Below are 15,484 nucleotides of genomic sequence, written 5' to 3' on the forward strand. Positions count from 1 at the left end.
AGAGAAGAAAGGGGGGAGGGAAAGATGGATGGAGTGACAGCCTGGCGGACGGATTTTAAAGTTATCTAGACATGGTGGTAGTTTAATCCCAGAACTCGGAGTTTAAGAACAACCTAGTCTACAAGGCAAGCCAGGGCTACATAGCAAAACCCTGCCAATCAAACAGAACACCCATCAAACCCAAAACAAAATCTTAGGGTTACAAGGAGCATCAGGGAGGGAGGCAGCTTTGCCATGCCGTCATGGAGATGTAGGCAGTGAGGGTTTTTAGGGCAAGGATCAAGGGTCGTGTACTTAGCTCTGTTTGCTATCAGGGGCCTGAATCACAGCAGAATGGTTTATGTATTTCACCTTTCCCTGCCCCCCACCTCTGAGGTTCAGGTCCCGGTGATCAATCCATGCCCAGGATCAACCCAGACCAAGAGTTTTCACCTTAGTCTGCGCTCTTGAGTACTGAGGTTGCTCCGTGAGAGCTCTGTGCCCTTTAGGTTTTAGAAGAAGTCTGTCTAGCCTGACTTTTTTTTTTTTTTTTTTTTTTTTTTTGGAGCTGGGGACCCGAACCCAGGGCCTTGTGCTTGCTAGGCAAGTGCTCTACCGCTGAGCTAAATCCCCAACCCCCCTAGCCTGACTTCTTACATCTCAGCTCAAGATGGCCAAGCATCTGACTGGTCAGAGCATCAAAGACCTGGGGATCAGGAACCTTCGAGATTCCAGAACAAACACTTTGCTGATTCCCCTCATAACCTTCCAGGGGTGATCCAAAGCAGTTCCTGGCCACAAAAGAGTAGAGCTTGCTTCCATGGTATCTCCTAGTCCCTGGCATCAGAGAGCTGGGGTTACAGCACTCCTGGGGCTAGGTGGGGCTGGTGATTGAACTGAAGGCTTGCTGTACAGGACTAAGCTACACTCTGACCCTCATTTCTTCTTTGCTTGTTGTCCATAGTCTAATGCCATTATTACCAACGGGCAAGTGTGGTGAAAATTCTCTAGCTGGAGGTTCACAGATTCTATTTTTCCTGGAGCGTTTCCCGGAAGTGGGCCTGTTAGCCAGCTCCAATTCTGTTTTCCATTGGAATGAGAAATAGGTCCTGGCATTTGCCGCTCAGGGTAGAAACCATGCCTGGTGGTTAAGCTCAGTACTGAGTTGGGATCAGAAAAGCAATGATAAACATTAGACATGACATAGAGGCAGGCTTTTCAGTTGGAAGATGATGTCTCTTAGAGGCCAAAAACATTTTTTTAAATTACATTTATTTGTGTGTGTGTGTGTGTGTGTGTGTGTGTGTGTGTGTGTACATGCCATAGAACAACTTGTAGTGGGGCCTCTCCTTTCACCATGTGGGCCCCAGGAATCAAACTCAAGTTGTCCGCATGTCAGTAAGCACCATTACCTACACAGCCATCCCCCACCCAGGGTCTAGACACAGTGAACAAAGCGATTCAGCAAGTGCGCCGCTGCAGTACTGCCCTAGACCATGAGGGGGCGCTCGTGACAGCACCTTAGAGGAGACAAAATAATCCTTAAAATGCTTACTCATGCCAGATGGACTTGTGAAGGAGGAAGGCTGGCGTCAGTCATGAAAATAAAATCGGTTTTCCCTGATAAGGCTTTCTTGCTGGAGCCTGGTTGAGCCTGAACCAACAAACAAGCCCAAGAAGTTCCTGCCAGGCCGGGGGAAGAGAGGAAATTTACTCAGGCCTGTTTTCCTGCTTTACTAATCCAGAGTTCATGACCCGCGGCAGGGAATGTTTTTGTATCTAATTCAAACAGACTGTTTTCCCCTTTCCTGGAGTACCCAGCTGGGACAACCCTGGGCTGATGACAGCCAGCCTTAAGTGATGGCCTCAGACACCAGCACCAGAAGTGTGTTTGTGGACACAGGTCTAGGCCGTGGGCAGAGGCTAGCAAACAGCTGCTGCTTTAGCCAGTTACTGCCTCAGGGTTGATACTTCCAACACATCCTGGAGAAAGTGGCGCCTCAGAGGCCACCGGCACAGCACAGACTACCATTTGCACACATAGGCCCGGTTTTTATAACGTTCCTTAAGTTTCCTAGCCGGCCTTCTTGTCTCCTTGTTAGTGAAGGATCTGCCGTCCCCTACAGAGTCTGGTAAAAGAGGAGATTCTGCCTCAGGCTCTGCTCAACGGCTGAAGACTCTTTAGGCTTTATAATTTCTGAGACCCAAGCAGGAGGGCTCCTTCCAGGACAGCAGAGAAGTAAGTTTCTTCCTTGCTCTCTGCAGAGGTGTCAGGACCAGTTTTCCCCACAAACAGCCAATTGGTCCTAATCTTGTACCGAGGCCAACTTCTCTTCCTGGCTTTTCATTTCTGCCTCTGCTATGGTGCCAGTTAGCACGAGACTCAGCTTCTTTTTTTTTTTTTTTTCTTTTTTTCGGAGCTGGGGACCGAACCCAGGGCCTTGCGCTTGCTAGGCAAGTGCTCTACCGCTGAGCTAAATCCCCAACCCCGAGACTCAGCTTCTTGAAGCAGCACTCTTAATCTTCCTGACCTGAGGGGGTCAGGGTTGGTTATTTGGGAAAAGAGGAGTAGTAAGTTCTTGGAGGACAGGCAAGTTCTTCAAAATTGTCTGAGGCCTGAAAGGCAAAGAGAGCTGACGTGGGAAGGCTGGATGAGAAGCCCCAGAGTGTTGGGTTGTAGAAACAACTGGGAAGAGCCAGCCCAGGGTAGCTAGCTAGCCATGACTGCTTCAAGCAGGACTCAGACCAGGAAGGCCCTCTTCTGCACTCTACTTCCTGGAAGGAAGGTTCCCCCCCCCACTGACTTCAGAGCTCAGAGGCAGGTCATAGGTGATCCCTGGAGTTCAGACACTGGTCACATAGATGTTTTCAGGGTATGGTTGCTTCCTGGCACTGTCCTTGTCTTTTGAGGTAAGACTGTGCTTTGAGGTAATCTCTGAGGTAGCATCCTCCATCTTGGCTTGCCTGTCTTGCTTCAGCTTCTTCTTCTCTGCGACGTAGAAGCCCACACCCATGAAAAGGGAGGCTGAGATGAGGAGGCCGCTCGACATATAGAAAACATAGTTGAAGTTGTTGGTCGTGTCCAGCAGCAATCCTGGGGGACAGAGAACAAGTTAATCCACCATGCAAGTTCTAAAGGCTCCTCCCACTAGCCTGTGCACTCGAGGAGGGCAGAGACTTTAGTTTTGTCTCCTCCGCTCAATAGGAAATCGTGGCTGGCACCCTGGAGATAGACAACAGACAATAAGACAGCCTGGTCTACACAGAGATACCCTGTCTTGAGAAACCAAACCAAATCAATCCAAACAAACAAACAAACAAAAACAAAAACCCTCACAGAGCCAAGCTTCAGGGTCTGACCACAGTGACCACCACCATCCTTCCTTGATGACTATCTCCCTAGCCAAACTCCTCCCACCCACTCTGAAGGTCCCTCTCTCCGCTGTGCAGTAGCCTTCTGCTACAGGTCTTGTCTTACAAATTCTGCTTGTTTCCTTCCTAGCACCAATCACCTCATTCATCCCCCCACCCCACGAAGGTGAGCCCCAACAGGGTGGTTTTGATGGCGTGCTCTCAGTGACTGGTCTGGGTGGACGTTGTGGCGCATGTGCTCTCTTCTGCATTTTATAGTTGGCATCCTGGCTCAGAGAAGAACAGTGATGTCCCTGGGACTCACAGGCGAGAACTAGGAGAGCCAGGATGTTAATCCCAGTGAACACAGGTGAAGCTCTTATCACCATCTCTTTGCTTGAGATCCTTACAACAAGGTCCCTTACCACTCACTGTGCTTCACTGACAGGAGCAGAGGTCCACAGACAGGGAGGTGACAGATTCATGTAGTCTGGAGTGCAAACCCTTCCTCTCTCTCCTTCCTCTCCACCCCCCTAAAAAATCTTTTTTAAAAGTGTATGAGCATTGAGGTTGGGGATTTAGCTCAGTGGTAGAGCGCTTGCCGAGGAAGCGCAAGGCCCTGGGTTCGGTCCCCAGCTCCGAAAAAAAGAACCAAAAAAAAAAAAAAAAGTGTATGAGCATTTTATTTTCATGTATATAATGTGCTGCATGTATGCAGTACCCACGGAGACCTGAGGTTGGCGCTGGTCCCTCTAATGCTGGAGTTATAGATGGTTGTGAGCCACTCTGTGTGTGCTAGGAACTGAACTCAGGTCCTCTGTAAGAGCCAAAGTGCTATTAACCTCTGAGCCACCTCTCCAGTCCCTCCCTCCCTCCCTTAAAACAAGACTGATTTCTTTGATGTATAAGACTGTTTGCCTGCATGTATGTAAGGGCGGGTGCTATACTTCAGGGAGCTGGAGTTATGAACAGTTGTGATCCACCATGTGGGTGCTGGGGATGAAGCTGGGTCCTCTGTAAGGTCAGCAAGTGTTCTTTGCTCTCTCTGTGTGTCTCTTTCTCTCTGATGGTAAGACTGAGACAGGGTTTCATATAGCCCAGGTTGGCTTCCAACTTGCTTTGTAGCTAAAGGTCTTTCTGCCTCCATTTTTTTTTTTTTTTTTTTTTTTTTTTTTTTTGGAGCTGGGGACCAACCCAGGGCCTTGCAAGGCAAGCGCTACCACTGAGCTAAATCCCCAACCCCTCTGCCTCCATTTTCTAACAGGCGTGTACCACCATGCCTGGCCACGCCTATATTTTTATACCTCGAGGACCAGGCAAATAACACACTGTAGCTGCTGGGGGAAGGGAAGGATCACAGATTCCAAGTCCCTTGTGACAATGGTACTGGGCTCAGATCTGTCCAGAAGGGGGAGCCTGCCTGGCTGCCTTCCTTCCCAGGCGCTCACCAGCCAATGGTGGAGAGATGAGAGAACTCATGCCACACAGGATGGTGAAGAGGCCCAGGGCGCTGGGGAACCGATCCATCGGGACAATGTCCATTAGAACCTGGAAGACGAGGATTCCGGTTCCACACATGGACAGGCTGTACACCAGGCAATAGCCCAGGAGCACCCGGAAGTCGGCTGACACTGTGCATATGAGGTTGGTGAGCCCATTGATGAGGATCGCCACGGCAAACAGGTACTTCCGGTAGGCAGCCAAGCTCTTCCTGCCCGCCAGCATCCCTGCCACTGGCCGCAGGAAGATGTTGCAGAAGCCGACAATGGACATGAGCATGGCTGCCCAATATTCTTCCATCCCATGATGCATAGCGTAGGGCACCAGGAAGATATGTGGCAGTGAAAAACCCAGGGTCATCCATGTTGCACCCGTGACATATATGCAGAAGACCATATTGTGACGAAGGATGTCGAAGGCCAGGTAGTATTGGATAGTCGAGACACATGTCGCCAGGCAGCTGCGTGTAGGTGTCTTGGGAGGTAGAAGGAGATCTTCTTTGGGCTCAGGGTCCTCATTGGTGGCAACGGGCCTCAGCATGGCTCCACATACACAACAGTGGAGAAAGATGCCACCGAAGATGAGGAAGGCGCCCCTCCAGCTCAGGGTTTCCAGAAGATATCGGGCCAGCAGTGGCCAGAGGGTGACGCCCATGGAGATTCCTATGGAGGCCAGTGCATTGGCTAGCGGCCGCTGGCGGACAAAATATAAGCCCACTACTGTGATGCTTGACTGGAAGCTGAAACACATGCCCAGGCCTGCAGTGCGAGAGGGGACATCAGCTCAGGGACTTTGTAGGACTTTTCCACCTCCACATGGAGTAGGGATCTTGGTTCATGTTCCATTGTCTGTCTCCTTTGGCCCTAGGACAGACACACTTCCAAGTTTTCATGATGGAAGGTACCTGACAACCTCCCTATAAGCATCTCACCCAGCTCTTCCTCCCAGCCCTCCTCTGCAAGCACTAGTGACCTTAATCTTCCTCCCTCCCTCCCTCCTCTCCCTCTTCCTTCCCTTCTCTTTCCTTCCTTTCCTTCCTTCCTTCCTTCCTTCCTTCCTTCCTTCCTTCCTTCCTCTCTCTTCTCTGCCTCTCTCTCTGCCCCTCTCTCTCTCTCTCTCTCTCTCTCTCTCTCTCTCTCTCTCTCTCTCTCTCTCTCTCTCCAGGTATTATTGTGCTGAATGACTTTATTCCCAGAACTCAGGAGGCGGAGGCCTATAATTCCAGGCCAGCCTGACCTTCCTAGTGAGTCCCAGGCCAGCCAGGGCTGCATAGTGAGAGCTTGCCTCAGAAAAATATTCAGTTACTCATTTTATGTGTATGAGCGTCTGCCTGCATGTGTGTATGTGCACCCTGTTCATGCCTGGTACCCATGGAGGTCAGAAGAGGACATAGGATCTTCTGGAACTGGAGTTGAAGGGAGTTGTGAGCCACCATGTGAGTCCCAGGAACTGAACCCAGGGTCCTCTTGCATGAGCAATAAGTGCTCTTAACTGCTGAGACACCTCTCCAGACTCTAGATTTATTTTTATTTTAATTGTGTGTGTGTGTGTGTGTGTGTGTGTGTGTAGCTATGCACGTATGTATGTGTAGCTATGCACGTATGTATGTGTGTGTATACTCATTTGTGTATGTGCATGTGTGTGCTTGTATATCTGAGTTCAGTGCCTTCAGAGGTCGCTGAGCCGGATTGACCCGTGATTGTGAACCACTGAACATGGCTTCTGAGAACCGAACTCAGGTCGTCTGCAAGAGCAGTACACACTCTCAGACACAGAGCCATTTTGCCCTTCACATTGAGATTTTAAACACCGTCCTTTGATGGATGCCTCTCAAAGACTTCCTGTCACATTTGGAAAACATCATAAGTGTCTTCTATGTCCCAGAAGGCTGTGTGGTTTGGCTATGCCCTGGAATCTGCCAATCACCGGGGTCAAACTCTGTCAACTCCATCTCCAGACAGCAAGCTGCCTTTATACTTCGTGACCCTTGCCAGGGCTATGTCTTCTGTCTGGAATATACTCTACTTAGCTCGAACGCTGCCTCCCCGGAGGGGTCTCCCTGCTTCTTTGCCTCCTGGGCCCCACAGTGGTCAGTGCTGGAGAACTAACTTGAAACAAAAAGTCCTATGTCCCAATCCCCGCCCACCCCCACCCCTGTGTGTGTGTGTGTGTGTGTGTGTGTGTGCACACGCGTGCGTGCTCACGCTATGCTACTACAGCATGTTCAGTCACTCATGGACCCTCTAGGTGGCCATTTAGGCTTTCTTCCTCTCTCCTAACTCCTCACTCAGCTGTCCATCAGGACATTGGCCTTTTCACCCATGCCTCAGGGGTCGACTTTCTATTCCTGGCCTTCAGTCTGTCTCCTCAAACCTCCCTCTGCAGTTTCTCCACCTTGTATCATTTCTTCCCCGTCTTTACAGGGCTGTTCTTTGTGATGGCAAATGAACCCAGAAGGCTATTCAGGCACAGCATGTGAGTCTGAGTCGGAGGCCAGCCTGGTCTACATAACCAGTTCCAAACCAGCAGGGAGGGGTACCATGTCCAAAAGGGGGAGGGTTGTCTCAAAAACACAATCATAAGCAAAACAGCAAAAATTCCCAAGAATGCAAACAAACAAATAAAAAACATTCTCTTAACACTGCAGTTTCTGCACTAGTCCATTGTGCTGCTGCTTTTGCACAGGTGCTGTGGGTGCATGGGGTAGAATACAGGGTGAGACCTGTGTAAGGCTCTGGCTTATAAATCCTAGCACCAGGAAGGGAAGGAACCGCATGTGGTATACTTCTGTAATCCCAGAATTCAGGAAGCTGAGGCAGGGGGCTTGCTATGAGTTCAAGGCCAGGCTGAAGGACACAAGTGAGACCCTGTTTAAACCCTTCCAACGGAAAGAATGAACAAAGTAGGGAAAGGAGATGGAAAAGGGAGGGGGGGAGAAAGGAGGGGATGGAGGGAGGAGGGGAGGATGGAGGGAGGAGGAGGATGGAGGGAGGATGGAAGGGAGGAGGAAGGAGAGGAGGATGAAAGAGAGGAGGGAGAGGAGGATGGAGGGAGGATGGAAGGGAGGAGGGAGGGGAGGATGGAGGGAGGATGGAAGGGAGGGAGGGGGAGGAGGATGGAGAGGGAGGAGGAGGAGGGGAAGATGGAGGGGGAGGGAGGGGAGAGGGAGGATGGAAGGAGGGGAGGGGAGGGGAGATGGAGGAGGATGGAGGGAGGGAGGGATGGAAGGGAGGAGGGAGGGGAGGATGGAAGGGAGGAGGGAGAGGAGGATGGAATGGAGGGGGAGGGAGAGGGAGGATGGAGGAGGATGGAAGGGAGGAGGGGGGGGAGGATGGAAGGGGAGGATGGAGAGGAGGATGGATGGGGAGGATGGAAGGGAGGAGGGGAGGGAGGGGAGGAGGGAGGGAGGATGGAAGGGAGGAGGGAGAGGAGGATGGAGGGAGGATGGAAGGGAGGAGGGAGGGAGGATGGAGGAGGATGGAAGGAGGAGGAGGGAGGGGATGGAGGGGGAGGATGGAAGGGGAGGAGGATGGAGGGGAGGATGGAGGGAGGAGGGGGGAAGGGGAGGAGAGGGGAGGGAGGATGGAGGGAGGATGGAGGGAGGATGGAAGGAGGATGGAGGAAGGAGAGGAGGAAGAGAAGAGGGAAGGGAAGATGGACAGGAGGATGACAGAGGCAGAGAGGGAGGTTAGTGGAGGAAGGGAGGCAGAGGGACAGAAGGGAATGCTGGGTCCCAGCTTGCTTCCTTGTACACGGCTCCTCTAGGCAGTAATGGGGATCAGAAAAGGCTGGGCAAGTGCTATTCACGGAGCACATTCTCCATCCCCTCTGTTCTCTGCTGAAATGAACTTGTTCCTTCCATACCTTGACCTGTACCTCCTCCCCAGCCTCCTCCTCATCCAGGCCTCAGTGCAGAAGGACAAGCATGGCCCTGGGCTCCTCCCAGCGCTCAGCACACTCCATCCCTCCCTTTCCCGAAGACTCTTCTGACCATCAGCTTCTGGGTCTCTTCTTTCTGGCCGGCCTTTGCCCAGGCTCAACTCTCCTCACCTGTCCCCAAATCCCGAGAGGTGGCAGGGGCTCTTCATCTCAAGCTTCTGTTCCCATTTGTTTTGTTTGTCTCCTAAGTCCTGAGCTATCTGCCTCCCCCCTCCCTCCCTGGGACCTCAGCCCGTCTAAGCCTGAGGTCCACATCTCCTCCAAACCGAGTCCTCCTGTCTTCCCATCACAGTGATGGCGACTCCATCCTCCAAGTGGTTTTGTGGGCATCGTGACTTGGAGAGCCCCAGTTGTCTTAACCCTTCATTCTGAGCCCTGCTTCCTCTACACTTCTCTCATCACACCATGTTCAAACTAGGAACCCCTGGGACCCAGGTGTTCTTCCTGCTCCTGGCCATTCACCCCAGAGTCACCAGGGCCAGAGCAATACTTTAGCCTCTGAGATAGTGTCACTCATCCCTCTGACTGAACTCAAGTGGCTTCTCATCTCAGCATAAAGCCATTTATAAACTGAGCCCCCAGTGGGCCTCCGCCCAACATCTCGGCCCCTTGATCCTACATCTCTAGCCTATGACCATTTTCTGTTCTGTGTGTGCGTGTGCGTGTGCGTGTGCGTGTGCGTGTGTGTGTGTGTGTGTGTGTGTTTGTGTGCAGGTGCACTGTGCCTCCCTGTCAAGTGTTATCCCTGGTGTCATGCACCTTATTTTGAGACGGTCTCACTGGCCTGGAACACACCAAGTAGGCTGGACTGGTCAGCCAGGAAGCCCCAGGAATCTGCCTGTCTCCACCTCTCCAGCATTGGCATCAGAAGACGGCCACAGTGCTTGGCTTCTTTAGGTGAGTTCTGGAGGCTTGAACTCAGGTCCTTGTACCCACAAGGTAAGTACCAACTGCCCTGTACCTCAGAGATCTGTATGCTTGCTGTTCCCTCTACCTGGACCTCTCTTCCTCAGAGAGCCTCAGTCTCTCCGTGCCATTGTTTTGTTTGCGGTGGTTTTAATAAGTGTCCCGGAAAAGCTCACATAGTACTTGGGTGTGGTGACAAATGTCTTTAATCCCAGCACACGGCAAGCAGAGGCAAGTGGATCTCTGAGTTGAGGCCAGCCTATTCTATAGGGCTACAAAGAGAAACCCTGTCTTGAAAACCCAAAAACCCAAACAAACAAACAAACAAAAGAGCCCGCCCAACCAACCAACCAAATGAAAACTCAACAATTCTCATAGCAAAGTCTTGGTCCCTAGCACAGGGCTATTGGCAGAGGGAAAACTTTAAGACACGGGGCTTTGGGACTGGAGAGAGAACTCAGTGGTTAAGAACACTGGCTGCGGGCTGGAGAGATGGCTCAGCGGTTTAGAGCACTGACTGCTCTTCCATAGGTCCTGAGTTCAAATCCTAGCAACCACATGGTGGCTCACAACCATGTGTAATGAGATCTAATGCCCTCTTCTGGTGTGTCTGAAGACAGCTACAGTGTACTTATATATAATAAATAAATAAATCTTTAAAAAAAAAAAAAAAAAGAATACTGGCTGCTCTTCCAGAGGCCTCGAGCTCAAGCCCCAGCATCCACGTGGTGGTTCACAACTCTAACTTCAGTTCCAGGGGGTCTAATGCTCTATTTTGGCCTCCTAGGGTACCAGACATGAGTGTGATACATGCATACTGGAACACATAAAATGAAAGTAAATAAGTGTATTTTTTTTAATTGAACAAAAGAGAGAGTTGGGGCTTAACGGGAGATCTTTGGGGTAGTGGTGTCTGTCCTCAATGTCTTTCAAGGGCTACTGGGACCCTCCGTTTTTACTCTCTCTTGCTCCCTGACCATGCAGTGAACAGGCCTTTTTCATTAGCTTGTTCGTTGGAGACAGGGTTTTATTCTACAGCTCCAGTTAGTTTGGAACTCATGTGGTCCAGTCTAGCCTCCAACAACAAGGATCCTCAAGACCTTAAGTAGCTCAGACAGCGTTCTTCAAGACTCCTCTCACACTGGTGACATTCTCTCAGGCTGGGACACTGTCACACTCCCAGTCCTGACCCCTCATATACTCTCGAGTATCTAAACATTCTTATGTATCTGCCCCTGACCCCCATCTGACTTCTCCTCTAGACCGTAAGCAGTCCCACCTACGCAGGGCTTTCGAGAGGGCGATGGTTACCTGTGATAAGTCCTGCCGTAAGGAAGAGGTGGATGAGCGAGTCTGAGAAGGTGCTGGCTACCATGCCCAAGCTGGCCAGCACCCCCCCCAGCATCATGGTCACTCGACAGCCGAAACGTTTGATCAGGACGCTGCACAGAGGTCCTGCAGGCAAGAAAGGTTACAGTGGGTGAGGAGGTGTGGAGTCAGGACACAGAAGGGCTGAGAGAAGGGTGCTATAGGAACTAGCCAGGGGGATTAAGAGATGACTAAAATCTGCTAACGTGGCTTCTGGTCGCCACCTTGCCACAGTCTGGCCCTGTGGTCCCAGCAAAGCTTGACGCTCATTTCTGCTTCGGTTTTCTCCGCTACAGAAGGAGTGGTCAGACCGGCTGTTGTGTGACATCTGGAGGGCACAGCAAACCCTTCACTAACCTAAGTTGAGAACCATGGCAGTTTGGGATCATGATCTACGTGAACATCACACCCTTGCTTCTTGTGGTTTGCTCCAGAAAGAACCTCCTAGAACAACATGCCCCTCCAGTCCCCCCGCCCTTCCACCTGCCCCACAATCTTCCAACCTCATACATTCAACCTGGGTCCTGGACCACTCTGCACCCCTTGCTCTGACCTTTGGAGAGTCTGAGAGATACAGAGGGGAGAAGAATGAAAGAAAAAGAAGGAAAGAAGGAAGGGAAGGGGTTGGGGATTTAGCTCAGTGGTAGAGCACTTGCCTAGCAAGCGCAAGGCCCTGGGTTCGGTTCCCGGCTCTGAAAAAAAGAAAAGAAAAAAAAAAGGAAGGGAAGAAGGAAGGAAGGAAGGAAGGAAGGAAGGAAGGAAGGAAGGAAGGAAGGAAGGAAGGAGTCACTAAAGCAATCCAACTCCTGAATCCATACTTAAACATTTGGCTCCATGTAGAGAAGAGCCTCTCTCACCCCACATTCTGGCAAGTAGAAACCAGTCAGACTGGCCAGCTGCCCCCAGATATCTCACAGGGTCACATTCATGAGCATCCTGTCCCCAAGAAACACACACAATAAGTACCCTCCCCACCCCTGTAACTTTGCCAGAGGGCAGAGAAAGTTGTGTGCACGTGTTTCTTTGACGGGAGGAAGCGTGGCATGAGCCTCGAGGAGTGAGCCGGCATTGATCTGAGAACAACAAAGGGAGAGGGATTAACTGACTCTCACACGCTGTCTGTCATGCCCTGTCTGTCATGCCAACGCTGCCGCGGCCGCCGCAGAGCAGCCTGCTCCTGCTACTGCAGAGTGAAAGGAGGCTTTGGTTGGGTGTGACTGCTGGCACATAGGTCTTCCCCACCTCTGAGACTTCACCTGCCTCAGGAAGGTGACCTTGGGAAGAGCTCTGAGTCACAGGGAGGGAGTGGAGTTGGGGCGGGGATTTTGAGCCACCTGTGCCCTCTGCCTTCAGTCCCCTCCCCAATCTCTGCAGGCCCAGCTCTTGGAGCTCGCTGGCCTCCACTCTCTAACACTCTGGGTGAGCAATGGGCTCAAAATGTTCCTGAAGCTACAACAGGGTAATGAGCACAAAGCTGGCTGGTAAGTTGGGGTTTCTCCAGGATGTCTAGTCTCCAGTTTCTCACCGAGGTCCTTCTTGGCCTGCAAGATCCTTCTGAGATTCCCATTGTACTCTCCAGCCCTGGAGGGCGAGAGGCCACACGTTCTGGGTCAGGCTTGGCTTTTCCTTCTCACCCAAAGTCCACACTTCTGGTGGTCAATTCCGGGGTCACCGTGGAGGCTGACAATCCTCCTCCCACCCAGTTTCCTTTTCCCCTGGCATGAGAGAAGTATCTGGAATAACCATCAGGTGCTGCTATTAGATGGAGGGACTAGCACAAAGGTAGCTAGCTGCAGAGCTGGGCTCAGCCAAGCCAAAGAAACACGTGTGTGGGGGTGGGGTGGAGGGAGACAGGCCTACGGATAGTTGGCCCTGGTTCTCATGGACCCAGTCCCCACTTGTGGTCTCTGTCTACCGAGTCATCTCCCAGGAGCTGAGGAAAGGTCACTTAACTCAGGGCATAGACCTGGAACTCTGATCATTGGGGTTGCTGGTGCCAAGTTGGACAGCGAGGAGAAGGCAGGATGAGGGTCTGCCTTCTCTCTGAGCTCCAGACTCATGGAGGACTCTCAGTGGGAGATGGGGCTTTTCCTGTGTCCCTTTTTCTGACTTGTCCTTTCCGAGTCTGAAGCCACAGTGAGGATCTCTAATGTACCAATGATTGACATCCCCATGTATTTCCTAGCCCCTCCTAGTTTCAAGACCCCTGAGGTCACTGCCACCAGATCACGCTGGAGCTGGACAGGGCACTGGCTGTTATCTCCTTACTATAGGATAGAAAGTTCTGGGAGGTGGCCCAGCCTGTGTCTGCTGATCCCACTTCCTGCCGTCACTCAGGGTATTATTGAATACCTTTGCTCCAGATCGGTCACCAAGAGGACTCTGCAATCATGGATTGGCTCTGTGCCTCAGGTGGCCCTCCCTCTCCCATCCCTAATGCAGCCACCCTTTCTCCAGACAGGGCTCAGTGTAGCCAGGATTCTAGCCAGGAGGGTCAGACCCTGCTCAGATCAAGTAATCTCAGGACATCCAGGTGAAGCCTCTGGCCTCAGAGAGAGGAACGTGGTAAGTCAGGAAGATCGTGCCCCTCCCCAGCTCCCAACAATCCCTTCTTCCCTCCCCACTCTTCAAGATACTCACCCCCACAATGGAGCATGGCCCCCATGATGGAGGGAAACCATGAGGTCTCACTGTTGCTGGCCTGGAAGTCACGCTGCAGATCAGTGAAGAAGACGCCGATGCAGGAAGGGAAGCCTACAGTGAGGGCCTGGGTCACCAAGGAGGCTAACAGGACTACCCAAGCCCATCTGCCGTCTGCTTGCTCCAGGGCCCGGGGCATTCTCAGCTCCTGGTATTGCCTCAGCCTTACTGCTACTTTGTGACCGCAGGCTGGAAGGAAAGCGAGTGCAGCTGTGGTTGGCAGGCTGCCAGCCCTCCTCCAGCCCACCTGCCGCTCTGCCTGGGTGATTGAAACTGCTTCTTCCTTATGCCCTGGCCCTAAGTATCAAGGAGGGGCACCGCCCCCTGGGAGGTGACAAGAAGCCTTCACAGTGGCCTTGGCGTTTCTTTCCCCCCACTTTGCAGGGACAGCCCGGCTGTAGGTGGCAGGGGTGGGGCGGGCAGTGACCAATGGGTACAGGTAGGGCAGCGGAATTCTCTCTAGTGATTACATCATCTGACAAAGCACCTTCTAAACCACTTGATAACTGTTTCAGAAGGATCGGATCATGGGGCCAGTAAAGTCCTGGTGTCTCCCAAAGTGGAAAGGGACCTGTCTGGAGACTTCTATGGCTGAGCCGACTGCATACTAGCACGAACTTTCCTGACCCCCTAGAACAACCTAACTAAGCTCGCCACCAGCCAGCCAGCTGGTGCACAGGGCACAGGCAACAGCTCAGCAAGGACAGCCAACCTGCAGACTCCCAAAGAGAGCCCTTTGAAACCACCTTACAACACTCCTTTTACAAGGTGTTAAAGATCAAGAGTCGAGCTCTACGGCTACGCTGACTCCTGTTGCCTGTGGCAAAGGACTTTTTCCGAGCACCCCCACTCCTTTACTCAGGTACGGGGACAGGCATGAATATGTAAACAGTCCCACACTGGCATACAGACTCATTCCAAGATACACACAGACATACACCACACACACACACACACACACACACACACACACACACACACACACACACACAAAATCTACTGCCACCCCAATCATACAAACTTTATACAGATACAGCCAGACTTATCTCAATTCGATATTACCACCCAGGCCCTGTTCCCAGCCCCAATGCAAAAGCCTCAGCAATTTTAAGCCCCCTCACCACCCCCAGCCAAGTGACATTCCTTTTCTGACTCTCCTGTTCCCAGGTCTCCCCAGTCCCTTCAAACTCTGGGTGGTGGGCAGGCTGTGGGCGGAAAGAAACTTTGTCTAGGTTTAAGCAGCAGACGGCATCAGCCACTGTTCCCACAAGACCCTTTCCTTTTTATTTTTGGAATCTGGGACCTTCGGAAGCCCTCAGAAATAGGAAACTGTCTCTCTCCTTCTCTCTCTTATGGAATTCTGTTCACTCCCGTTCACCTCCCACCCCAGCCACCCGTACCACCGGGGTGCCAGCCGGCCGAGGAAGGGTTTTAAAATAGCTCTCTCCACAGAGAAGCAGACCATGCCCAGCTCTGAACTCTGTATTTTGCATAGCACCAAAATATGGAATAAAAATGCTAAGATGGGGGTCTGGAGATGAGATGTAGTTCAGGGGTGCAGCAGGTGCCTAGCAGCGTGAGGCTTGGCACAGTCACCAGCACCCTGCATGAGTTTTAAATTTGATAAACCAGGATGACTCAGCACCCTGGTCAGAGCGGAGTGTCTTGTGTGCCCTTGTTTTTGGTCTCCTACTAAAATTTATTTTTATTTTATGGGTGTGGGGTTTTTGCCTACAGGGAT

General features: G+C 51.8%; 1 protein-coding gene across 5 annotated transcripts; it reads right to left on the reverse strand.

Annotated features, from left to right (window-relative positions):
- Positions 1–2,472: 2,472 nt before the first annotated feature.
- Slc16a5 (solute carrier family 16 member 5) lies at positions 2,473–14,067 on the reverse strand. Of its 5 annotated transcripts, none has more exons than XM_032913692.1 (5): positions 13,684–13,775; positions 13,396–13,590; positions 10,987–11,130; positions 4,779–5,588; positions 2,473–3,073 (listed from the first exon to the last, which is right to left on the reverse strand). In XM_032913692.1, the coding sequence occupies exons 3-5, from the start codon at positions 11,081–11,083 to the stop codon at positions 2,823–2,825; spliced, it is 1,158 nt and encodes a 385-aa protein (XP_032769583.1). In that variant the 5' UTR covers positions 11,084–11,130; positions 13,396–13,590; positions 13,684–13,775; the 3' UTR covers positions 2,473–2,822. The 5 variants fall into 5 exon arrangements, with proteins under 5 accessions (XP_032769583.1, XP_032769582.1, XP_032769581.1 ...); XM_032913691.1 differs by having other exon boundaries at positions 13,396–13,585; positions 13,684–13,772; XM_032913690.1 differs by lacking the exon at positions 13,396–13,590 and having other exon boundaries at positions 13,684–14,062.
- Positions 14,068–15,484: the final 1,417 nt, after the last annotated feature.

The sequence above is a fragment of the Rattus rattus genome, chromosome 9, assembly GCF_011064425.1.
Source record: "Rattus rattus isolate New Zealand chromosome 9, Rrattus_CSIRO_v1, whole genome shotgun sequence".
Lineage (NCBI taxonomy): Eukaryota > Metazoa > Chordata > Mammalia > Rodentia > Muridae > Rattus > Rattus rattus.